General features: G+C 48.4%; 2 protein-coding genes across 2 annotated transcripts; one reads left to right on the top strand and one right to left on the bottom strand.

Moving 5' to 3' along the window:
- Positions 1-550: 550 nt before the first annotated feature.
- LOC120657060 (protein-tyrosine-phosphatase IBR5-like) lies at positions 551-3929 on the bottom strand. The gene is made up of 5 exons (XM_039935305.1): positions 3429-3929; positions 2353-2452; positions 1855-1912; positions 1656-1762; positions 551-1109 (listed from the first exon to the last, which is right to left on the bottom strand). Exons 1-5 carry the CDS (start codon positions 3669-3671, stop codon positions 808-810), a joined length of 810 nt encoding a protein of 269 aa, XP_039791239.1. The 5' UTR covers positions 3672-3929; the 3' UTR covers positions 551-807.
- A 13250-nt stretch (positions 3930-17179) lies between these two features.
- LOC120657059 lies at positions 17180-17990 on the top strand. Its single transcript, XM_039935304.1, has 2 exons — positions 17180-17316; positions 17433-17990. Exons 1-2 carry the CDS (start codon positions 17263-17265, stop codon positions 17793-17795), a joined length of 417 nt encoding a protein of 138 aa, XP_039791238.1. The 5' UTR covers positions 17180-17262; the 3' UTR covers positions 17796-17990.
- The last annotated feature ends 7848 nt before the right edge of the window (positions 17991-25838 follow it).

Below are 25838 nucleotides of genomic sequence, written 5' to 3'. Positions count from 1 at the left end.
ATATGTTTCGACGGGCGGCCGGAAGTAGAGCCGGATCGCTAGTGCGTCCAGGTTCAACGTATACCGCTTTCGAACGTCCAGATGCGATGAACCAACCGGGCGCATCATGCCAGTACGTGTTGTGTAGTAGTAGTCATTAGTATAGTTGTACGAAGTCTCTACACGTACACTGTCACCGTCAGGATTGCGTCCCCTTGAGGAGATTTGGGAGAACAGTGTTCAATTGAAACACGCCCCTGGTCATCCATGTACAAATGGATTTTCTCGGGTTTACCACGCAAGTACACGTCGGTCGACCATGCGTCTACATACATTGAGCGTCATGCATAGCAATAGAATTCCTTACTACCTCCTCCTCCACTTAGCTTTTCCTTAGTTAAGAGGTGACTTAGGACAAAACTAAAATGAATTGGTACAATTTGATACACGAGTAGGATGGAGATGGATCCCTAATTCCCGACGACAAAAAAAAAATGATTTGTGTGGCCGCTTCATATCAGCAATACTTCACGAGTATGGGACCGGCTACGCATAACGAATCATGGCAACATAACGAAACAAAATAGGATGAATTGAAGTTGTACGCAAAGGAGTTGAGATACGAGCCACCATCCAGCTTGTCAAACATCATTTACTTCGACTAGTGCCAGTCACTCTACACTCTAGCACGGGGGCAGTTTGCCAGAACCATTTCTCAACTCTCAAGTGCACAAAAATCAAAATACCCCTACGAACCTGAACTCCCCGGTAAGTAATCTAGTGGTTGGTTACTTCGGCAACATGGAGATCCAACAGCGTGAAATCATATTAAGAGCTGTCCATCACGTTATCAGTTGAAGCTGGGTTGGTCCCACCATTGTTATCACTATCTTGAGGTTTGACTTCCACCGTATTCCGGGCTCCAAAAGTGAAGTTGGCAGGAACGTCATTTGGGCTGACTCGCTCGAATATGGATGGCGCAATCATTTGGTTGAACGTAGGTGCTTGGGTGCCACCTGCTGGTTTTGTGTAGCCAAATCCAAGAGAAGCAAATGATTCAGTGGGAATAACGGGTTGAGCACTGAGTCCAAAGAGCTTCTGCTCGTACTCCAGAAGCTCGTCCTGAGAAGCTGCACAAAAGAAACATGAATATATTTGAATCATCATGAATCTAAAACATCACATCACGTGGAAATGGAAATGCATCTGTGAGAATAAAAGGGTTAAGTGTGGACTAAACAAGGTACCGGTCACAGCGTTCATGGTCCATTTTTCACTAAGAATAATAATAACAATCAACTGGTTTCCAAAATTCTCAGAACTCCCCTCAGAAACTCTCTAGTCTGTACACTATCTTAATAAGGAAAGGGAACTGATCACCAGTTTACGTTGTCGACCGCTGGGTCAATTATGTCACAAGCAATAAGGGTAACAGGTCATCCGATTGCCTCTAGTGAAACTTGCAATACTCATGATATATTAACTTAGCTCCTAAATTTTGATAAAGCGCATACCATCTGATTAAACTAAATATGAAATTAATTGCTTCCATACTGTTTACTTCAGGTAATAAAATTATGAATCGTTGATTAGCAAGGACCCAAGGATATAGTCACAAATGCATGAGACACGATATCTTTGGTTACTTAACAACTTTTAAAGGTTATAGAGCTAACCATCTGTCAGTTGAACCTGTGGCCGACGGTCTTTCACCCACTGTAAAGCCTGAGCAAGTCTCCATGCTCTAGAGTTCATCAAGAAGGCTGCAACAATAGCTGCTGACCTAACAAATATGTTCCAAAGAAGTATTTATCAATCAATGACAACATTGCTGACAGTGCCAATACCAATGAAAAATTCTCCACAAGCATGTACCTGTTTTTTCCAGTCATGCAATGAACAAGAACACGTGATTTATCTCTTTCACATTGTTCTGAAATTGCAGAGAAGGAAATCACAATTTGCTATTAGTGAAAATAAAGAGGTCTCACAGCTCAGTACATGAGAAGTAAAATACAACCTGTTCCCTTTTACAGGAAAGTACATTTGTGAAAACTTCAGAAAGAAGCGCTAGGGGAAAGGATTTTGTGCAACATACAAACAGAAAATAACCTGGAGAAAGACAGTACACCTACAAATGTTTATTCCATCTTAACAGAGACATGAATCAAGTTGAATGGAAGCAAACATTAAAAAATCAAGTTCTAACAATTATATAATGAGCATATTACTACAATGAGTAGAGGAAATGGAATATGTTAGGATGAGGCAGAGGATATTTTTCACAGGGGCAATTCTAAGGGGGAAAGTAGTCCATGGCTCACTGCAGTTAATTCCACACCAAAAATGCTGAGAGAGTAAAAAGAATAATACCTAGAAACCGGATTGCCCCATCAAAATCCAAAGGCCTGTCACGCTGAAGACTGTGATACGTGAATGAATTATGGTATTGATTGTGGCAATCAGGCACAGTCTGTTAATCAATAAACACAGCAATTAATCTCCAACACTGAAGGACGCACAACATTCAAGGGCAAACATTGATTTTAACAGTCTAGCAGGAGTATACAAAAAGTTGGCTGCCAAGTATATGTCAGCCTACAGATTCACAGGAAAAACCATATTGAGAAACTAGGCAGAAAAAGCATTGATGTGAACATGAATACATGATTCATATGACAGCAACATAACTAATACTGAATGCAAACAGGTAGCACACACATCCATCCTACTATGAATATTAGATGTTGAATTCTTAGAGCTATCGCAACGTGCTTAAAACTTTTATGGTACGAAGAGTGGTACTTGTCGCTGTGTAATGGAAACTATTTAAAAACATTCCATAGACCGTGCCTTTGGAATTCTCACAATAAACACAACCATATCAGCTAGACTATCAGGTTCATTAATTTTAAAATTCCATAGGAACACTTAGTCAGTTAAGAAGCCAATTATGATTATAATAATCAGTTAATCACCATAGGATACTCGTCTTCCATCAAGATATGCTAACTACCCGTTACTCCCGTTACTCCAATTATCACATGCGAGAGTTTATTCTATTAGTTTCAATCAAGCTGCAGATCAATCACTTAGAAAAAGGCCGTACCACCAGTACACAAAACGAAAACATTCGCCGTTTGTTTGCTATAAACTGAACCTACCTAAATAACCTTTAAAGCAACAACAGTACAAATCGGTAGCGTGTAGCCTGTCCTATGGATCAAGACAAACCACGGATAGACCAACAATGTCATCAATAAACCATGAGTTATCATAGATTACAGAACCCTAGATATCGCCAGTATCATCCGTCCCCGACTTGTTTATTTTTATTTCCCTGGGGAATCATTGTTAGTTATCATAGATTACCTAATGCCCTCCGGGATCAAAAATCACAAACGAGAAATCAAACAGGGGGATGGGGGGGGGGGGGGGGCATTACGTACGTTGAGGATGTGGGAGATGCCGAGCATCTTGAGGACCTCGGAGCGGGAGGCGTTGTCGTAGCTCCCGAGGAAGAGGAAGTCCTTGAGCACCTCGGTGGGGATGGCGGACTCGTGCCTCGCCGGGGTGCCCACCCCTACCGACGGCTTCCATCGGTGGCCGCACACCCCGCAGACCTCTCCCTCCTCGAACTTGTGGTAGTGCCCGCAGATCCCGCACGGGTTCTCCCGCTCCCGCTTCCTCATCTCCGTCGCCTTCCTTCCTTCCTTCCTCTTCCCGCCGCCGCGGCGCTGCTCGATCCCCGCGGGAGATCGCAGGCGGAGGGATCGCGCGGGTGATTGGAGCCGGAGGAACAGGCAGGGCGGGGAAGGCGATTCGAGATAGATTTTCGGGGGGTTGGGGTTCGGATTTGGATCGGTTCGACGGGAGATTGGGGTTTTTGAGCTCGTTGTTCCGTTCGAGGCGAGACGCCCAGAGACTCAGCCAGGGGATATCAACCGTTGGTGACTTGGTTACAGTCTCGTTAATCTCTTCGTAGGATATCAACCGTTGGTGACTTGGTTACAGTCTCGTTAATCTCTTCGTACTCGTTACAGGTTTGAAGTACCGTTTGGTTAAAGAAAAAACCGCTTCATGATATAATTTTCTCTTTATATGGATAGGTATAGAATCTAGGGATTATTACTTAGACATCTATTTTGTAAAAAACCCCTCTTATCTGACAGAAAAGGGCCTCATGATCCCGAGCCGATCTTATCTTGGCTCGCAAACCCCAAATTCTTTCGTACCCTAAATATAAAATTAATACTTTAAGTTATTGAGTTAAGAGTGTGAATATTACACCATGTTCCATTAAAATACTCAAAGGGTTATATGATATATATGTAGAAGTAGGCCAACACTTCTATTAGCAATGCCATGTTTTCAAATTCATGCCCAAGTACTCAACGCTTCCTAGTACTCAACACTTCCTGGATTGTAATTACTATTTGAGTAAAATGCACTGGGGGTCCTTAAACTAGTTGATCTGTTTTGTTTAGGTCCATGAACTTTGAAAGTGTATTTTTAGGTCCACAATCTATTCAAGTGTGTCACTTGAGGTCCAAAACACCTCTTACCAGCGTTGACCGCCTACGTGGACCGCCACGTAGATATATCGTGGACCGTATATTTGCAAATCACCCCTTTTCCTACACTTTGTTCCCCCAAACCTTTCGCCGGGAGGGAGGAATGGGCAACGCACAGAGTTGCTCGCCGGCCGCCCCTGCTCCGCGCCCCGCCCCGGCCATGGAGGTGCTCGACAGCCCACCCTTCTCCGCGCCCCGCCCCGCGCGCAGAGGTGCCATGGCCGCCGCCGCCGCCGAGCTTGAGGGCACGGGCACGCCCAGCCCCCCCCCCCCCCCCCCCGCGCGCACGGGCCGCCTCCTCGCGCCACTCGGCCCTGTCCCACCGCGCGTGCCCAGCTCTGGCTCGCCGCGCATCTGCCATGGCTGCCGGAGACGCGCGTTGGAGCAGCAGCCGGCCTCCTCCGCGGCGGCCCCGCCATGGCGGCCAGATCCGGCCGAGCTCGAGCGAGCCAGCTGTGGAGGAGTAGTTGAGGGGGCCCGGGCCGCCCTGCCTCCGCCGCGCCGTGGGCGAGCCACCCGCGGGTCGTCCGCACCACTCCGCCGCGTCTCGTGTGCAGGGGAGGGCCGGGGATCCGCGGCGCTCGCCCGGTCGCCTCCACCTTTGCCTCGCGCATGCCCGCAACGCCGCGCCGCGTGCAGATCCGGCCGGTGGCCGGGCGCCTCCGCGCCACGGGCCTCCGCGGTGAGGGAGGAGGGGGAGGACCGGGGCGGCGCGGCGAGGGAGGAGGGGAGAGGCCGCGGCGGTGCGGAGCTGAGGCCGGAGGAGGGAGGGAGAAGGGGCGCGCCCATGGGCGGCGCGGGGAGGGAGCAGGGGCGCCCATGGCCAAGGCGCGGGGAGGGAGCCGAGCAGCGGGCTGTAGCGGCCCGGCGGTGCGAGAGCAGAGGAGATGAAAGGATGGGAGAGAATTGAGGAAGGCTCGGCTTGGGAGGGGTGATGTGCAAATATACGGTCCACGTTGGATCTACGTGGCGGTCAACATAGGCAGTCAACGCTGATAAGAGGTGTTTTGGACCTCAAGTGACACACTTGAATAGATTGTGGACCTAAAAATGCACTTTCGAAGTTCATAGACCTAAACAGAACAGGTCAACTAGTTTAAGGACCCCCAGTGCATTTTACTCTTACTATTTTACTAGGTTCAGTTATCATAGTTGTTCGGAATCCACATTCCAAACTTGTTATTCTCTTGCCTAATAGACAAAGATTGACCTCTATAGAAAGAATGATTCATTCGGATTGATACGAGGATCCAACTCCGTTGCATTGCTAGAATCTACGTTGGGTTAACCTCGGTGCTTCTTCCATGATATAATCCTCTTCCTGCGGAGCTCCTTTTCTCCTCTGTCCATAGAGAGAAAAAATGTACATGCGGTGCTCATAGTTCATCACAGAAGAAAAAACTTACAGAGCCGGAATAGCTAATTAATAGAACAGTACTACTAAATAATACTAATATATAGAAATAGATATCTAAAAATAGAAACAAACTAATAGATAATGCATTTTTTGGATTCTATATTATCCGCATCTCTAGAATTCTATCAAGAAAACATTCCTCACTTTTTAGGTAATTGAAGTGGGATTGACGAATAATATATAAAAATAATGCTTCAATTCAACAAGGTGCCAATAGCTTCTTGATGTTGGATTGAATCTTCGCCTTGGAATAGAACGAACTGATATTTTTGCGATCTAACATATTATTGGGAATCAGCCCTACATATCAAGTACCTTCAGGGATGATGATCTCGGCAAGAGATCCAGTTCTTGAAGAATAAAAAAGAACTGATCTACTTCTCGATATGTTCTCTTTGAACCGAGTTGGTGAGACGCAGGTTGGATTAATAATCTTCAGAAGTGTTCGTTCAAAAATAAATAATTTGCAGAAGAGATAAAAAAAACTTGACCGGAGGGGGATATGACGGCTTCGCTGTTTTTTATTAAGAGGAAGCTGAAGAAAAGATCATTTGCCAAAAAGTAAAAAAATTCTCTGTTTCATTTAACCGAAACTATATACCGATTGAGAGGGAGAGAGGATAGTGGAGAACTAGAGTTACGGCTGAGTCTCACCAAACAAGTTTTGATGCAAGTTTGTTTCGGGGGAAAAATAACTTGCACGTGTCCCGAATAAGCTGAAGAGCATCTTGAATAGAAGTATTGGTGTATTGTTGCAGTAACCATTCCATTGCAGCAGTGGCTCCTGTTGTGAGAACTAGAATCACCACGAATATCTAGTTAGTTGGAGTCCATGCAAAAATCTAAGTTTATATTTATTATAAAAGAGATTGTGACAATTGACAAAATGTTAAAGGCAACGTATCCGGTGAAAACCATAACTTCGTGAAAACCCGTGCAAACCACGGCAAAAATGTCGTCTAAATTCACAAAAAAATCACACATATAGATGATATGATGATATACAACCTTGTAAAATAACTTGTCCAAATTTGTGAGATATAAAAATAATAAATTTCTAACAAAGTCGAGTTTGGACAAGATATTTTGCAAGGTTGTGCATCATCATATTATCTATATGTGTGATTTTTTTGATGAATTTAGACGACCTTTTTGCCATGGTTTATACGGATTTTCACGAAAATTGTGGTTTCCACCACATACGTTGCCAATATTAAATGCCTGTTATCCAAAGGCACACGTTCATGTGGTGTGGATATAGTGTTTACAATATGGTTCAAAGTATCCATTCAGGGACCTGTTCGTGGGGAACGTGCTCTACTTCCTTTAATCCAACTGTTTGGTTTAGGTTATTGTGGTTGAAATTCCTTTTTACGGTTACTTCAAACTTACTGAACGGACAGTGCACTGTGGAAATCTTTTTTTCTTCTTCTAATTTTAGCATGCAATTTGTCAGGCAGGCAGGCCTGAGTGGCTCGCTTTGGCTGTTGCAGAGAAGATCTTTTAGTCTGTTGCCGGAACACGGTGCCGTCGACATTCCGGACACCGTCACGCGGCCCATCGTCCCAGAAGCCGATTGCGTCTCGACGACGCGCCGCCCCCAATAGTCCGCCGCGCATTGTTCGTCGGGGCGCTGCTTAAGCGCCGGCTCCGGGGCACTTCCGTCCCTGCAGCTCAGTTGTAAGCGCCGGCGAGGATCGCATCAGCCACCTCCCCGACGAGCTGCTCTCCAGCGTCGTCGCGCGACTCCCCCTCACGGACGCCGCGCGCGCAGCCGTGGTCTCCCGGTGCTGGCGCCGTGCCTGGAGCGGCTCCCTAACCGCCTCAGACATCACCGGCGGCGGCGAGGATCGCGTCAGCCGCCTTCCTCGCAAGTTGCTCTCCGACATCGTCGCGCGGCTCCCCCTCAAGGACGCCGCGCGCACGCCCACGCTTTCCCCGCGCTGGCGCCGTGTCTGGGCCTCCACGCCTCTCGTCCTTCGCGACGTCGACCTCTTCCAGGTGCTCCCCGGCGGCGGCTTCGTGCCGCGCCCGCGCGCCATCATCGATACCGTCTCCCGCATCCTCGCCGTGCATCAGGGACCCTTCCGCTCCATCCGCCTCACCTACAGCTTCTACTGCGTGGTAGGCCGTGACGTCGCGCTCGCGCGCAGGTGGCTCCGCGTCCTCGCCGACAAGGGTGTTGAGAGCCTCGAACTTTCCAACCACCCCGGTGCCATGTTCGGCTCCGCCTCCACGAGCCTCCCGTCAGAAGTGTTCCTCATCGCCTCCCTTGTCCGCCTCGACCTCAGGCACGGGGACTTCCCTAGCACTGATTGCTTCCCCCGAGCTGCCGATGTCTTCCCGCACCTGCGTGAGCTCTATCTCCGGGACATCCACATTGGGGCCACGGACATTGATCGTCTCCTCCAGTACAGCCCTCAGCTGGAGATCTTTGCACTCATTTACAGCAACTGCATGCCAATTGCCACCCAATGTTTGCATCCGCAATCGCAGCCTTCGGTTCCCGATCCTCTGGATGTCCGTTGCCAACATGTTCGAAGTGCTTGTCGCCCCGAGCCTTGAGCGTCTCATCTTGTGGTGCACGAAGCGAGATGGCCAGCCCATCCATGATTCCCCCATGCGGCTCAGCATTGGGTACACCAAGCTTAAGGTGCTTGGCTACTTGGATCCAAGAATCCACGAGCTCGAGGTTCGCAGCACGGTTATCAAGGTCAATCCCTGCAATACATTGTTGTCATATATAGTGATTAATATGTGTGGGATCGAAACCGGCGACCAGAGGGGGGTGAATGGGAGTCGATTAAAATTTCTTCCGAAATTCAAACCGTCGGCCTAAATCCCGAAAATCACCCAAGCCCTTAAGCGTTCTGGCCAAAGTTTGGAATAGCTATGGAAAAGCTAAACCAACACAAAAGGCCTCGAACGAACGAGCGAAACCACGAAGCAAATCGGAAGCGAATCGGGAAAACTGCAGAACTGATCTGCCTGGACCGGTCTGACCGGTGCGCTGGACCGGTCTGACCGGTGCTCTGGACCGGTCTGACCGGTCGTGCCTACCGGTCTGACCGGTAGCACCCAGAAAACCCCCGAGAAATTGGATTCAAATGATGAATCCTGAGCAAACGAGCACGGAAACCGATGAAACTTGGGGGATTGCTTCGCCCCTATTCCGTGAACATATCCCCAAAAGATCTCGTCCTAAAGATCAACGAAACGTGAGAATTATGGAGGAGATCAAAAGGGATTGGGGTTTTCTCAAGCACTCAAGAACTCGAATTCGAACACGCCAGTGATTCCAGAGGGTTTAGGTCAGAGTTAGGAGCACGGGAATCACAGCAAAGAACTCGTAGCCTCCTCTCAAACAAGTGTGTCAAAAACGAAATCGAAAATCCATTGCACAAGGCACAAAACCAGGGGATTGAATCAAATCAAAAGCCCAGAGAGCACGAGGAGGATAGGGCCTCCTTTCCCAATCAAATCTCTTACAAGGTTTCAACAATCCATGGACAAAATCAACTCAAACGAGAGGAATAGAGGGAGAGAGACGCAGGGGCGGCGGCCTGGAGAAACAGAGAGTCCACGAACAGATTACAAAAGCCGCTATAACCTAACACAAGTGAAGGGGTATTTATACCCGCGGGACCGGTCAGACCGGTACGCTGGACCGGTCAGACCGATTGGTTAGACCGGTCAGACCGGTGCCAGGGACCGGTCAGACCGGTTGGCCTGCAGCACCCCCTGTACAACGATCTCATCCGACGGCCGAGGTTCTTTCTTCGAAACGAAGTCTTCTCCGCGATGCCGCCGTCTTGATGAAGATCCAGTCCGCGGTTTTGGAGGGTCCGCGAAACCCGGGTAGGTGGCCGGTTTTGAGAAAACCGCCAAAACCTCACGCGCGGGAAGATTCCCGCCTCCACGCCGTGGCCCTAAACGCCGTTCTCGCCTCGGCCTTCTGACGGCCCTAGACGCCGCCCGACGCCCGTCACCTCCTCGCCCGCAGCGAGGCCCTAGACGCCGTCGACGCCCGTGCCTCCACGACTCGGCGTCTTCAACCGCCGTCCGCCTCCTTGGTTTTGTGGCGCAAACCAAGAAACTCGCCTTCCATCGCCGCTTGAGCCCTCGATCCAGGAGTGGACGCCACAGATGCCGCCCGGTCCGAGCTCCGGTCCCGGCTGCCCTTCACCGCCGTCCACCGCACGGTCCATCAGCCGCAGCACCTCCACGGCAGCTCCCCGTCGACACTCGACGCCCGTGTACCTACAATCCAAAGACCAAGCGCACGATCACATCGCATGGTTGACAATTCACTCATCACAAGCAGGATAGAGTACTCAACATTCCTCAATCTCCCCCTTGATGAGTGCATTGTCAACACACCACCTGAAACCAGAGAAGTGATAAAAAGAGAAGCAAGAAAGTGAAGAACTCAAGCAAGTGACACAAAGCTCAGAAAGGCAAGAACAGTCACTTACTCAAGCACATATCGATCCCCTAAGACAAGGGCAACGGCTCGACGCAATCGATCAAAAGCCAAAACATGACTCCTCAAAGACAGAGGTAATGCTCGACGCAGTCATGCAAGAAGCAGAGGGAAAACGAGGAAACCAGGAGCCAAACCAAAGCAGAAACTCCTCAAGCAAAGTTTTTCCCTCTCACAAGTGCAACTCTCCTAAAATGATGCACTCTCAAAGCCCTGTGCACAACAAGTCTTTCAAAAATCAAACAAGTCTCCCCCTTGTTCGATCACTTCTCTCAAAATTCTCCCCCTTGTTGGCACATGCACACATCAAGCCTAAAAAGACCTAAAGCTCCCCCTGAAGCTGAAACTCCCCCTGAACAGATGCTATGCAATGAATGCAATGCAGGAGGTGTAAGTGAAAGCATTCAGGGATACAATGATATGAGCAACATCTAGTCACAAGCACGTGTGTATCCATAAACAAGACCTGCATCTAGCTCAACAGGGAATATCAAATCAGTCTAGAGCTAGGCAAGTTCAGTTTAGGAGAAATAAAAGCATCACCCATGATCTAGCACTAACAAGTAGGAAATGAAAGCAGTGCTACTCAAAACCATACAGGTGAGCGAAACCAGCCAAAACATGTTGCGAACATTCATTTTTCAATCAAATTTATAGCAATCAATTCTTAATGCCAGGGGTTGAAAGCTTGTCATGCTTTACTTAGCAACGAGGCCAAGCCTATGCCAAAAGACAATCAGAAGCTTAAAGCACTCGTTTCAGTCATGCACAGCCTTACCCTGGTTCTCACAAGTGCAAAGTGAGCCGTCCCGAAAGCTCGATCAGTGCGACAAGCAATCCCACCTGGATCTTTTCAATCCATTTCAAGAACAGTTCAAGCAATTTTATCAGATTTAGATCATTTCAAGTGTGAATTGATGAACAGAAGGCTATACTAGCATGAATAAGATAGCAAAGCATATCAACACGCCCTAACATGCTAGTAGCCAAGACAAGGTGATCATGTTTTCAGATTTTCAAATCAAAATAGCTTAACTCAGATGATGTCATATACACAGTGGAGCAAACTATACATGATCAAGTTTATCAACTCACACTAGCAGGCACTAGAAGATCATAGCAATGTATTCAAGAATGCTAGTGCAAGTGAGACAATGCAAAATACAAATATGTACAATGCATATGCATAATGCAACTACCAAACTAAAACTTAAAAGAAAGACAAAGAAAATCCAAAAGCTAAGCAACTGAAGAATTCAGCAAATACAACGGCTCAAAGACACACAGGACTAGACCAAATGGATCCAACTGAGTACCATGGAAAATGTAACAATCAGAAAACCACAAGTCCATCCTGAGAGGAAAATGTACAAGCCGAACGCTCACATACCTCGATGAAGATCCCGCTGGACCTAGAGCATAGCAAGCTCGAGGTCACCTCCCCTGCGTCCTCAGCGGGTCCACCTTCTGCTCGAACAGGTTCTTGTAGAGGTGAACGATCAAAGTAGAAGTAGTGGTACTGGATCGTCCTCCTGAGCTGAGGTAGTCGAAGCAGAAGGGGCCGGAGCCTGCATCCGGCGCAGTAACTCCGGACCATCATCGGCAACTGAGGTAGAGCTCCCCCTCAACAAGTGATACCTAGCACAAGAGAAGCTAGGACACAAGAAAATAGCAAACACCAAAAATCCAGAGCAAAACTCAAGCAAACGATTAGGTGTTAGTCAAGCTACATGCAAAAGTAAACCAAAAGACACTCTAGAACATATCAAGACAAAAGATATTCCTAGAAAAGTCTAAAGACACTCAACAACATGATCCAAGGCAGCAAGACTATATGAAGAAGATACTTGAGCTAGCAACCAGACCTAAGGAGCACAAGCTACACAAGCATGAGGGAAACTGAACAAAGCACACACCCTGAGCTAGCAAGAGTCATGACAATATAAAAACCACAAAAACTAGCATACAGAGTGGCTAGTCCACCAAAGCACAAGTACAGGCCTAGCAAGCAGAGCAAGTATGAGATAAAGAATCTACAACAAGTCACAAGCAGAAAGTGTACAAAGAACTCAAGGAGCAAACTCAAATGTACATATGATACACAAACCACCACGGACTATCCATCAGCCTTGGAGAACCATCAAGTCTTGATCAAACCTGCAAAAGACCAAGATCCATGGAGCACTTGTTCTCCAAGCCACCAACCTGCATCACCAACGGGACATAGGGAGAGCAAACGTCTCGACACTGGGGTTAGCAAAGTGAGAAGCAAACCAGTGACGAGCCATTTGCTCTACAGAAGGGTAACCAAAGTCAGGCAAAGCGTATCCCCTGTCCCGTCTACTGCGAGGCTGACGATCACCACCGCGAGGAAAGCGTGGTTCCTCAAAACCTCCTCCAAAGCCTCGGTCCCGTGGTCCATAGCCGTACTGAAAACGACCAGGAGCACGGCCGGCAAAGCGACCACTCGCTGGAGCACGGTAACCACCACCGTCTCCCTGACCTCCACCTACACGGCGCGCCCTAGCATCTAGCCTACCGCCACGCCGAGAAGGACCATGCACCCGAGCAGAGTACATGTCTGCGTTCCGTCTCTCCTGCTCTCGCCTCACAGCCCGCTTCCTCCTGAAGCAAAACTCCTCCAGGTGACCTTCCCTATCACAGAACTCGCAGTGGTACCTCACCTCACGCTTGGGAGATGGAGGCCTAGCCTGCGGACGGGGAGGAGCAGCCCTCTTCTTCTGGGCAACCTAGGCTGTGGCAGCAGGGAGCGTGTCGAGGGGATTTCTCAGCTCATTGGGCTTTGGAACCCAAACCTGCTTCTGCGGAGGTGCTTTCGGTGGTTCTTTAAGCACACCATCCACGGGGTCAACAAGCGAAGACTGCGTGTTCGTGCTAGCAGTGTTTCCAGCAGCCTTGCCAATCTTACAATATAACCTGTCAAAGTCTGACTTCGTGTATGTGTAACCGATCCCAAACCCATCACCATGCTTGAACTGCTTGATCATCATGCCCAACTGCGGCTCACTAGCAGAAACCCAACTAAGAATCGCCCTAAGATAGGTATTCTCATTCTCCAGATTGGCTTTCTCTACCGCAAGATTATTCAAATCAGAAATCAAACCAGGGCAAACAGAGCAGTCAATAGGTGGGCTAGACTCTACGACCTTAGTCTTTCCAAAAGACTTGATCAAAGCGTTCTTCTCCTCTAGCTCCAACCTAAGCGTGGGACAAAGCTTACAAGCGCCAAGCAAAACTGGCATAGACTTCATCTCCTCTAGCTCGCACACAACAGTAGCAAACTTGGACTGCAATGAAGCTAGATCGGACTTAAAGATAGGACACTCCTCGCATTCAAGCACATCGCTAACAATAGGAGCATCCTTAACCAGTTCTAGTTCATGCTTGGCCTTAGCGAGCTCATGAGACACGTCAGCAAGCGAAATCTTAGCAACATCTAAGTCCGCGACGTTTTCATCATGCTTGGCACGGAGAGCAACAAGATCGTTCATGTGAGATATGCAGCCAGCGCACTCATCCTCACTAGACTTCTCCCTAGCACAAGCCAGCTCAGCCCTAAGCTTTCTACGCTCTCTAGCTGCTTTCTTAAGCAGCCTCTTCTGGTTGTCGAGAGCGGCGTACAACTCCCTAACCTCTGTATCAAGCAGGTCGATCGTGGAGTTTACCTCTGAATCGCTCTCGGATCCAGGAGAAGAGCCGGAGTGCGTCGGTGTAGCATGTCCACCCGAAGACCACGAGCACCATCGGCTTCGCCTGCCATGGTGCAGAAGCTCTTGCGCCGACCGGCCGCCAAACAAAGGCCGATGAAGCCGGTGGCTTCCTTGTCCCGCTTCTTCTTCTTCTTGTCGTCGTCGTCGGAGGTCGGTGAAGAAGAGCGGTCGGTGTCGGAGCTCTTGTCGAGGTCGCCGAGCTGCGCCAGAAAGGCCTTCTCCCGCTTCTTGGCCTTGTACTGGAAGCGCTTCTTGAGCGACTCCTTGTCGAAGCATCCTCACCGGTCACGACTGCGGTGCTTGTGGCGCCGACACTCCTTGTTGGAGCCTCCCTCGTCGCGGTGGCGGTGGCGGTAGTAGTCGAAGGAGTTGTTCTGGCCACCGCCGGACTTCTTGGGGCAATCGGCGATGAAGTGGTTCAGATCGCCGCAGTTGTAGCACCCGGGGTTCTTCTTCCTCTGCCTATTGTGGTAGACGCGCTGGAACTTGCTGATGAGGAGGCACAAGTCGTCGTCGCCCAGCGTCTCCAGCTGCTCATCTGAAACAGAAGGCAAAGAGGCAAGAGAAAAGCCAAGAGCAGAGTTAGCGTTAGAGCTCGATCCACCTGTGCCAGTCACAAGAGTGACGCTCTTGGAAGGAGGGGCACCATTGAGCTTGGCTCGTGTCTGGTTATCCACCTCCGTGGCCTTGAGCTTGCTAAAAAGCTCATTCACGGTCAGAGTCTCATAGCCTGCAGACTCAATGATCGTGTTCACCTTGAGATCCCATACAGAGCGGTCAAGTGCGTAGAGCAACTTGAGAGCCTTCTCGTGCTCTGTGTACTCAAGGGCACCAGCAGATCTGTTCGCATTGACCTTGTTCACAATCGACTGAAAACGACTGAACATCAGGTCAATGCTCTCACCCGGCTCCTGTGTGAAGTTCTCGTACTCACGCCGGTGAGTCTCGAACAGTCTGGCCTTCACCTGAGCTGTACCCTCGTGGTAGTTCTCAAGGCACGTCCAAATCTTGTGGGCTTCCTGAAAACCCTGGACTGCGTGAGAACTCCGCACGAGAAACGCCAGCGAACAAGGCATTGACAGCCTTGGCGTTAGCCTCGTGCTGGGTCACCTGAAGAGGCGTGGTCCAAACAGCCAGCACCTCGTAAAGCTGGTTCGTAGTAATCTCCCAGACATCGGCTCCCATGCTCTGCAGGAAGGCTCTCATGCGAACCTTCCAGTAGGCATAGTTCTCGCCGGAAAACACCGGGATCTTATCAAGACTCGCCATGGTCGCCGAGTGGTTTTCGAACCGGTTAAGGTACTGAAAACCTCAACCAAGCTTTGATACCAATTGTGGGACCGAAGCCGGCGACCAGAGGGGGGTGAATGGGAGCCGATCAAAATTTATTCCGAAATTCAAACCGTCGGCCTAAATCCCGAAAATAACCCAAGCCCTTAAGCGTTCTGGCCAAAGTTTGGAATAGCTATGGAAAAGCTAAACCAACACAAAAGGCCTCGAACGAGCGAGCGAAACCACGAAGCAAATCGGAAGCGAATCGAGAAAACTGCAGAACTGATCTGCCTGGACCGGTCTGACCGGTGCGCTGGACCGGTCTGACCGGTCGTGCCTACCGGTCTAACCGGTAGCACCCAGAAAACCCCCGAGAAATTGGATTCAAATGATGAATCCCGAGCAAACGAGCACGGAACCGATGAAACTTGGGGGATTGCTTCGCCCCTATCCCGTGAACATATCCCCAAAAGATCTCGTCCTAAAGATCAACGAAACGTGAGAATTATGGAGGAGATCAAAAGAGATTGGGGTTTTCTCAAGCACTCAAGAACTCGAATTCGAACACGCCAGTGATTCCAGAGGGTTTAGGTCAGAGTTGGGAGCACGGGAATCACAGCAAAGAACTCATAGCCTCCTCTCAAACAAGTGTGTCAAAAACGAAATCGAAAATCCATTGCACAAGGCACAAAACTAGGGGATTGAATCAAATCAAAAGCCCAGAGGGCACGAGGAGGATAGGGCCTCCTTTCCCAATCAAATATCTTACAAGGTTTCAACAATCCATGGACAAAATCAACTCAAACGAGAGGAACAGAGGGAGAGAGACGCAGGGGCGGCGGCCTGGAGAAACAGAGAGTCCACGAACAGATTACAAAAGCCGCTATAACCTAACACAAGTGAAGGGGTATTTATACCCGCGGGACCGGTCAGACCTGGTACGCTGGACCGGTCAAACCGGTTGGTTAGACCGGTCAGACCGGTGCCAGGGACCGGTCAGACCGGTTGGCCTGCAGCACCCCCTGTACAACGATCTCATCCGACGGCCGAGGTTCTTTCTTTGAAACGAAGTCTTCTCCGCGATGCCGCCGTCTTGATGAAGATCCAATCCGCGGTTTTGGAGGGTCTGCGAAACCCGGGTAGGTGGCCGGTTTTGAGAAAACCGCCAAAACCTCACACGCGGGAAGATTCCCGCCTCCACGCCGTGGCCCTAGACGCCGTTCCCGCCTCGGCCTTCTGACGGCCTTAGACGCCGCCCGACGCCCGTCACCTCCTCGCCCGCAGCGAGGCCCTAGACGCCGTCGACGCCCGTCGCCTCCGTCAGTCCCGAGACCGACGCCCGTGCCTCCACGACTCGGCGTCTTCAACCGCCGTCCGCCTCCTTGGTTTTGTGGCGCAAACCAAGAAACCCGCCTTCCATCGCCGCTTGCGCCCTCGATCCAGGAGTGGACGCCACAGATGCCGCTCGGTCCGAGCTCTGGTCCCGGCTGCCCTTCACCGCCGTCCACCGCACGGTCCATCAGCCACAGCACCTCCACGGCAGCTCCCCGTCGACACTCGACGCCCGTGTACCTACAATCCAAAGACAAAGCGCACGATCACACCGCACGGTTGACAATTCACTCATCACAAGCAGGATAGAGTACTCAACATTCCTCAATATGTAATGATGGATGGCAATTTGTATAACTGTCATGAATCTCAAATCAACTGCAGGCTGAAACAAGACCAGGACCATACTCTGTGGCTCCAAGTGTCAGTATTCTGGCCCTAAATGTGCGCTTCAATGTTCCCAAGGAGGCCCAGATGGTGCCAAGCTTCCTGGGATGCTTTCCTTCTATCCACACTTTGCACGTGCAGGTTGCATTCTACTTCCTTCCTTTCTCATTGATTATCTGCTTCATCTGTATCTTTATGAATGCATCCCATAGATCCTGGTCAATGGGCAATTGAAGTAGTTACATCTGATTCTGCAGTCTGGTGGAGGTGACGAGCCCATTGGAGAGCCCAATTTCAACTTCTGGCTGGAGGCTAGCCCCATCAAGTGCTTGAAGTCAACACTGAGAAAGGTGGTGGCCAAGAACTTCCGAGGGTATGGCAGTGAGTTTTCATTCCTTAGGTTCATATGGGAGAGGGCAAAGGTGCTTCAAAAATTGGTGGTCGATTTGGCTAGTGGAGATGATCCTGCTTTGATTGAGGAGATCCGCACCAAACTGAAATCAGTTTGTGTGAAAAGGGTGAAAGGCCGCAATTCAATGTTTATGCTGCGTTCTGGAGGAAGCAGATGGTGCTTAAAGATAGCGTCCAACCTTACCCGAAGTGACCCGTTTGATTTCTGATTGTCACCCTGGAAAGCAAAGGGTACCTTCGAACAACAGGGAAACCACATTCCCAAACTCAGTTCGTCGAAAAAAGCATTCTCAAACTGATTAGCTTCTTCTGTTAGTGATTAGTGATCCACTTATGTTCAGAACTTGAAAGTTTATCTTCATATGTGCTCATGCTTGTCTGCACAATTTGGTACTGTTTTATGGAATAAAATGTTTACTGGTCACTACTAATATTCATATGACTTTGTTCGGCTGGCTGTGACGCGTGGTTGATGCTGATTTGTTGTGAGAGAAAAGTACTACTGGCTGGTGGATGGTGCTGATTTGGTGTGAGAGAAAAAACACTGCTGGCTGGATGATTGACAAACCAGTTAAAGTCAAGATGCATATGTGTTTCGGTCGTGCACAGTTGAAGTCTGTTCTCAAGGGGTTTGCATGTTGTCAATGTTCGGATTTGTGCGCTTTCTTTTACAGTTGTTCGTGTGCTTGGATTGTACTTGTGAGCTGAATCTCATTGCATCTGACTTGCGCGCTGCAACTTATTTGTTCTATCTATTGCAGTAAAATTCAAAATCAGGGAACAATTTATTCTCCACAAGCACAGTTTATGGGGCAAAGCCGGGAAGGTAGTCAATGACTCATTGTACTGTTAATTCAACAGAAAAGGCATGCTGAACAAACAACAGGGTGGTACCTAGAAGCAGACCTGACGTCCTGAGGCTGTGATCTTGTATGGAATTTGGCAAGCCAGCACAGTATATTACGCAATAAAAAATGGTGACCAATCTTCAGCTCTGAAGTTGAAGCATGCCCAAAACAGTAGACGATAGCAACTGACTAACCGTTCATGGTGGATATATATGAACGTGAGCAGTAGAGGATGTATATGAATGTGAGCAGCAGAGACACATGCCAACCTACAGATTCACATGAAAACTAACCCAATTGAGAAGCTAACAAAAAAATCGTTGATGAGTCCGTATGATAGATAGAAAACTAGTTTGAATATTCAAATCGAAAAAATAAAATACACTTTGATGAGTTCATATTACACATCAGGTTCTTGTATCTGTCATAATGTGCTTGAACAAATTTAGTGGAACATTAAGATTATGTATTGCAACAAGAATGCACACTTGGGGTATATAATTAGCTTAAAATTTTCAATGAAGCAGTTCTTGGCTTGAGCTATCTACACAAACAAGGAGTAATGCATCGGGACATCAAATCCAGTAATATCTTTCTTGATGAAAAAAACCTTGTTAGAATTGGAGATTTTGGCAGTGGTAAGTATCAATTACATTTATCCTAACTCTGTTATCCCTCAAACATAATTTAAATTTTGGCTGGCATCTCAGTACAGTATGTGTCATTATCTTTCTAATAGGTGCACTTATTGGATCGTCTTCTTGCATGGGAGGGGGTAAGTTTTGGGGTACCGCATTCTATGCATCTTGTGAGTTATGGTGTTCGAATGCTCACAGTGACATAGTAAAATTCAACATTTTTGTTTGTACTCCCTCTGTCTCAAATTATTAGTCATTTTAGTTTTTCTAGATACATTGATTTTGCTATACACCTAAACATAATATATATCTAGATGCATAGTAAAAATTATGCATCTAGAAAAGCCAAAACGACTAATAATTTGGGACAAAGGGAGTATTTCATACTTGATAACCTGAATATATGTTCGTCGAAAAAAAACTGAATACACTAGATATTACTAGTATTATTAACTCTTCTTTAAATTCATAGAATCTTCTTGCTAAAAGAATTTATATATAATACACAAAAATTGTACAAAATAACACTTACAATTACTTTTTGTTAATCCACAGCCAGATGTATTCAGTCTAGGAGTTGTTTACTTTGAGCTTTTTGGAGATTTTGGAACAATCGATACAAGATGCAGGAGACTAGAAGAACTTGAAAGGGCCTTGAACAGTCGAAGTTGGAAGACAAAACCACTCGAAACGTAGTTGAGGTCCCCTGTCTCGAAAGGATGGACCGGGAAGACGGATCTGCTGATCCGGATGCTCCAAACATCCCCAGGGCGCCGCCCAAAATGTAGTAACATTTTGGTATGTATATAATCAAAACATCATCACTTCTTTCGGCAAGGTTTGCCTATCTATCTGTGCTCCTCATCTTATTGTTGCATTATTTTGCAGCTTATGCTTCCCCCAGGATAATTCCCAAGGAAAGAGAGTGGATGCTAACCCCATGCAATGTGTGAATAAGTGAGCATTTGTCATGTGAAATGTGAGTAGTAGAGAATGTATATGTTTATCTATTTGACTTTTTTTGTGCACCTACTGAGCAGGTGATGGAGTGGAATCAGAAAGCCGAAGGATTAGTCAGAGTACTGTATGATGTGAGAAAGGAGTGTCTCAAGTTTTGGGCTCCACAGATGCTGTTGTCTTGCAATACTAAGCATGGATTGACTCTGTCACTGTTTAGTTTTGGTTTCTTTAAAGTCCTCTATGGCTACATGAACTATGCAGTGCTATGCTTCCACTTGGTGGGTTGCTTTTACGTTTATCCCTCTGATTATCCAAAGTATCGTAATACTGGGATTCAGATAATGGAAGAGCTACCCGTTATAGGGGAAAACAAAGATGAGCAAATTCTATAGGTCAAATCATGACAAAAGATTAAAGGGGAACTGCTGCGAAATTAGAAGCAAACCATTACAAATTAATATGCTGGAGCAGCAGGCGTGCGACGATAACAGAGGCAGCTTCATCGGAAACTGTTGCACCAACATTCACGTTGGATATCATTTCCGTCATAGGAATCGATGAAATAACATCCATCCAAGGTCTTGTGATGCGTCGAATCCCTTGATCAGGCCTTTGTTTCAATGAAAAGACGCCTATGCCAACGTAGACGTGTACATAAAGCCATAGAGAAAGAGGTCGGTTTGGCACCTATGCCATTCAGACCAAACAGGTTTAGATCTCGAAAAAAAGGAGGAAAAACAATGAACCAAGACAGTAGAGGCTGTTGACCAATTACAGGCCAAGTTGCCTGCCTTGTGTGCATACATTTGCAGTAGGGCCATTTTTTAGTCTCGAAATTTTACCAAACCAGACGTCAACAAGCAAACGCAATTCAGGATGTGAGCAACAAAACGGAGCAAGAAAACATTGACCTGGTGAAATCTGCAATATGCCAACAATTTCTCATTCAAATACACAATTTGATTGAGTGTGCGCATAGCATTGAAACTCTTAATGCACACTGATTGTGAAGATCTCAAATATTAAGATAATGCGAATTAATGACCTTGTGACACAAAAGGACCGAATGAGGCTAAGTTACAAGATGGAGACCAATTTGTTTATTATCTGGCCAAAGGTGAGAACACTACTACTAAGTCTAGCATTCTATGATTTCTATGAGAATAAGAATTGATTCAACGATATCCTCAGTCAGCAACGTAGTATTCCTGCAGAAAAAAAAATGCAGCAGGATTACATAATACAGTGTGGTCAACTTCAAACAGACAAGCAACAGCTGCAAATTGGTAACAGAAATGAAGCCCATATACAGGCAGCGCTTAACATGATTCCCAGCAGAGTTTCCAGTGCTTAACAGGCAGCAGGCACTTCGACATTTTTTAAAGGAGATAAACTGGTCCCCTACAGATATATGAGTTTCCAGCTTAATGGCTGGACCTAAGATTTTCTCCCTCGGAGTGAGAAAATTAGCCACCTTACTTAACATCACAACTATACTTAGCAGAGTGCATGTGTACTGTTAGATATATATGTGCTGTGCGTATCTCTCTTGTATTTCCCTTTAGTTGGAGGGCCTCTTTGCATATTGTACACATGTATATTCTGCCCCTTTTGGCCATGGAATAGATTGAGTTTGCTCATTCTAACATGGTATCAAAGCTAAGGCTAGCTAGATCCTCCACCGTCGCCGGCGTGCCACCGGCGACCCGCCGGTGAGCAGCCACCGCCGGCCGGCGAAGAGCAGCTCCACCCCTCTTCTTCTTCCTCTCCCCCGCCGTCCCACGCCTTGTGCCTCCACGCGCAGAGGTGCATCTGTGCGCCCCGCCGGCCCCGTGCATCCGCCCGCCTGGCGCACGCCCGAGCCTGCTCCGCCGCCGGCCCTGGCGCCCCCGCCGGCGCGCCTGCGCTCCAGCTCTCCCCTGCTCGAGCCCTCACTGCTCCTCTGCTCTGCTCGAGCCCTCTCCCCCACACCTCCCTAGCTCGAGCCCCTGCTCTGCTCGAACCTTCCCTCTCCTGCTCGAGGCCCCTGCTCTGCTCTCGAGCCTCCCTGCTCTAAAAAATAAAAAAAGAAAGAAAGAAATACAGAGTGAGCTGAGCAGTTCTGGTCTCGCTGATGACCTCTTCCACCCCTGTCTTTGTCTCTGCCTTAGAGCAAGAGCTGCTCACGTTGTTCCGCCGCCTCAATGCAGCTACTTCCTCTCTTTCTGGGACTATTGCTCGTGCTTCTGATTCTCCACTACCGCATTCTTACCAAGACACATCGTCTCAATGGTTCCCTGATTCTGGTGCTTCATTTCATATGACTCCAGATTCAACCCAGCTATCTTCCTTGTCTTCTCTTGATCACCCTCTCGTTGTTCAGACAGCTGATGGCACCTCTCTTCCAGTTACTGGATGCGGTGTTCTTTCGACGTCTTCCTTTCATGTGCCTACCGTTTCACATGTTCCTAACCTCACTATGCAGCTGATGTCTGCTGGCCAAATCACTGATCATGGATGTCGGATCATTCTTGAGTCGGACTCTTGTTGTGTTAAGGATATTCGCACGGGACTTCTTGGGGACTGGGCCTCGACGCCATGACTCTCAGCGTCTTTGGGAGCTTGACTGGTTTCGCCTTCCCTCGTCCACTGTGACGAATCCCTCATCCACCTCACCTGCACTCATGGTTGTTGCTTCTACTACTACACCGACCTTTGCTCAGTGGCATCGTCGCCTTGGCCATCTCTCCGGTTCGAGGCTTTCCACTCTTGTGGGCAGTGGTGTTCTAGGTCCTATGTCCGGTGATGCTGCACTTCATTGTATGGGTTGCAAACTTAGTAAACAGTTGCAACTCGCTTATACATCTAGTGATTCTGTATCGCAGCGTCCTTTTGATCTCATTCACTCTGATGTATGGGGGCCAGCTCCTTTTGTCTCCAAAGGGGTTCACTCCTATTATGTCATTTTCATCGATGATTATTCATGGTTTACCTGGATTTATCTTATGTCCTCTCGGGGTCAGTTTCTATCTATCTACCAGCAATTTGCCACTATGATTCACACTCAGTATGATTCTCCCATTCGTGCTTTTCGTGCTGATTCTGCTGGTGAGTACATCTCTGCTGCGCATCGCCGCTTCCTTGCTGACTAGGGCACCCTTCCTCAATTTTCTTGTCCTGGTGCCCATGCTCAAAATGGTGCTGCCGAACGCAAGCATCGTCACATGCTTGAGACTGCTCGTGCTTTACTACTCTCCTCTGAGCTTCCACCTCACTTCTGGGCTGAGGCTGTCTCTACGGCTGTTTTTCTCATTAATAGACAGCCTTCCTCAGTTCTTCAGGGTTGTACCCTGTATGAGCGTTTGTTTGGCCATCCACCCAACTACAGTCATCTCCGTTGCTTTGGGTGTGCCTGCTTTGTTCTTCTCCCTCCTCGTGAGCGCACTAAGCTAACTGCACAATCCGTTGAGTGTGTTTTTCTTGGGTACAATACGGAGCATAAGGGTTATCGCTGCTACGACCCTGTTGCCCGTCGGATGAGGATATCTCGGGATGTCACATTTGATGAGTCCCGCCCTTTTTACCCTCGTTCCTCCTCCACCTCCTCTTCCACTACCGCGGAGTCTATCTCCTTCTTGACTCTTCCTGACGTGTCTTTTCCGCTGCCATCCACTCCACTACCACCACCTTCTGCTCCTTCTATAGTTCCTCCACCTCCACCTGAGCCATCCACTTCACTGTCACCACCTTCTGCTCCTATAGTTCCTCCACCTCTACCTGAGCCTTCTCAGTCGCTCTTTGGGCCTCCTCCCGTCGAGGTTTCTCCTCCTCTTGTGTCTTCTCCGTTGTCCCCTAGTCCTACTCCTGTGATGGTCCCTACACGTGAGATCACTCACGTCTACTCTCGTCGCCCGAGACCTCCACCTTCGCCTTCACCTGAGTCGTCTTCCTCACTCCTCGGACCTGCTCCTGTGGTGGTCCCTCCTCGTGAGATCACTCATGTCTACTCTCGTCGTCCGCGAACTCCACCTTCACTCGAGTCTTCTTCCTCACTCCTTGGTCCTGCTCCTGAGTCGCCATCTCGTTATGATCTTCGTGATCGTGGTGCTCTACGACCTCCAGAGCGCTATGGCTTCACTGCTGCTGCACTTGTTGAGCCAGCCACTTACCGAGAGGCTGTTGTCCACCCTGACTGGCAGCACGCCATGGCTGAGGAGATTGCTGCCTTGGAACACACTAGTACATGGGATCTTGTCTCGTTGCCTTCTCATGTGACTCCTATTACTTGCAAGTGGGTCTATAAGATCAAGACTCGCTCTGATGGCTCCCTTGAGCGCTACAAGTCTCGTCTTGTAGCTCGTGGTTTTCAGCAGGAGCGCAGTCGTGATTATGATGAGACTTTTGCACCAGTTGCTCACATGACCACAGTTCGGACTCTTCTCGCTGTTGCCTCTGTCCGACAATGGTCTATCTCCAAGCTTGATGTCAAGAATGTCTTTCTCAATGGTGCGCTACGTGAGGAGGTTTACATGCAGCCACCTCCAGGCTACTCTGTTCCGGATGGCATGGTTTGTCGTCTGCGTAGCTCCCTTTACGGTCTCAAGCAGGCTCCTCGGGCCTGGTTTGAGCGGTTTTCCTCTGTTGTCACGGATGCTAGTTTTAAGCCCAGCGCCCACGATCCCGCTCTCTTTGTCCACACTTCCCATCGTGGTCGCACACTTCTTCTTCTCTATGTTGATGATATGATCATTACTGGTGATGACTCTCAGTTCATTGACTTTGTGAAGAAGCGTCTTAGTGACAAATTCTTAATGTCTGATCTGGGTCCTCTTCGTTACTTCCTTGGTCTTGAGGTTTCTTCCACGCCTAATGGCATCTACCTCTCCCAGGAGAAGTACATTCAGGATCTTCTCTCTCGTGCTGCTCTCACCGATCACCGCACTATTGGCACACCCATGGAGCTTGGTGTTCAGTTGCGAGCCACTGATGGTGAGCCCCTTACCGATCCGACTCGCTACCGACATCTTGTTGGTAGTCTTGTCTACCTTGGGATCACTCGTCCTGACATCTCCCATGCTGTTCACATCCTGAGTCAGTTTGTCTCTGCACCCACCCAGCTTCATTACACTCACCTCCTTCGGGTTCTTCGATATCTTCGTGGCACTAGCTCTCGTCGGTTGTTCTTCTCTCGTTCTAGCCCTCTTGAGCTTCAGGCATACTCTGATGCGACCTGGGCTAGTGATCCTTCTGATCGTCGCTCTCTCTCTCTCTCTCTGCTTATTGTGTCTTCCTTGGGTCCTCCTTGATTGCTTGGAAAACCAAAAAGCAGACAGCAGTTTCTCGTTCAAGTGCTGAGGTTGAGTTGAGGGTTATGGCAGTAGTGACAGCTGAGATCACCTGGCTCCAGTGGCTACTTGAGGATTTCGGTGTGATGGCTTCCACACCAACTCCTCTCTCCTCTGATAGTACTGGTGCGATCAGTATTGCTCGGGATCCTGTGAAGCATGAACTCACCAAGCACATCGGTGTTGACGCTTCTTACATGAGATCGCATGTGCATGATCAGATTGTGGCTCTTCAGTATGTGCATCATTCTATTAAGAAGAAGAAAAGGGATAAGAACCCAACGGGTTGGGCTTCATATGCCATCGCTGGATAATCAATCCTTTGATGATTGTTAGAGTAGGGCGACTGACTCAGTCAGTGGTCTGGTGCAGCTAGACGTCAACTCCCTAATCAGTTATCATCCTTGGCGACTGGACTCTCTGGAAGGATAGAAATTGCTGTTCTTTTTATGGCACTGTACCAAGCATAGCTTGTGCTCTAT

The sequence above is a fragment of the Panicum virgatum genome, chromosome 1N (genome assembly GCF_016808335.1).
Source record: "Panicum virgatum strain AP13 chromosome 1N, P.virgatum_v5, whole genome shotgun sequence".
In the NCBI taxonomy this organism is placed as follows: domain Eukaryota; kingdom Viridiplantae; phylum Streptophyta; class Magnoliopsida; order Poales; family Poaceae; genus Panicum; species Panicum virgatum.
Note: the sequence above shows the minus strand (reverse complement) of the source record. Positions and strands in the feature narration are given on the sequence as shown.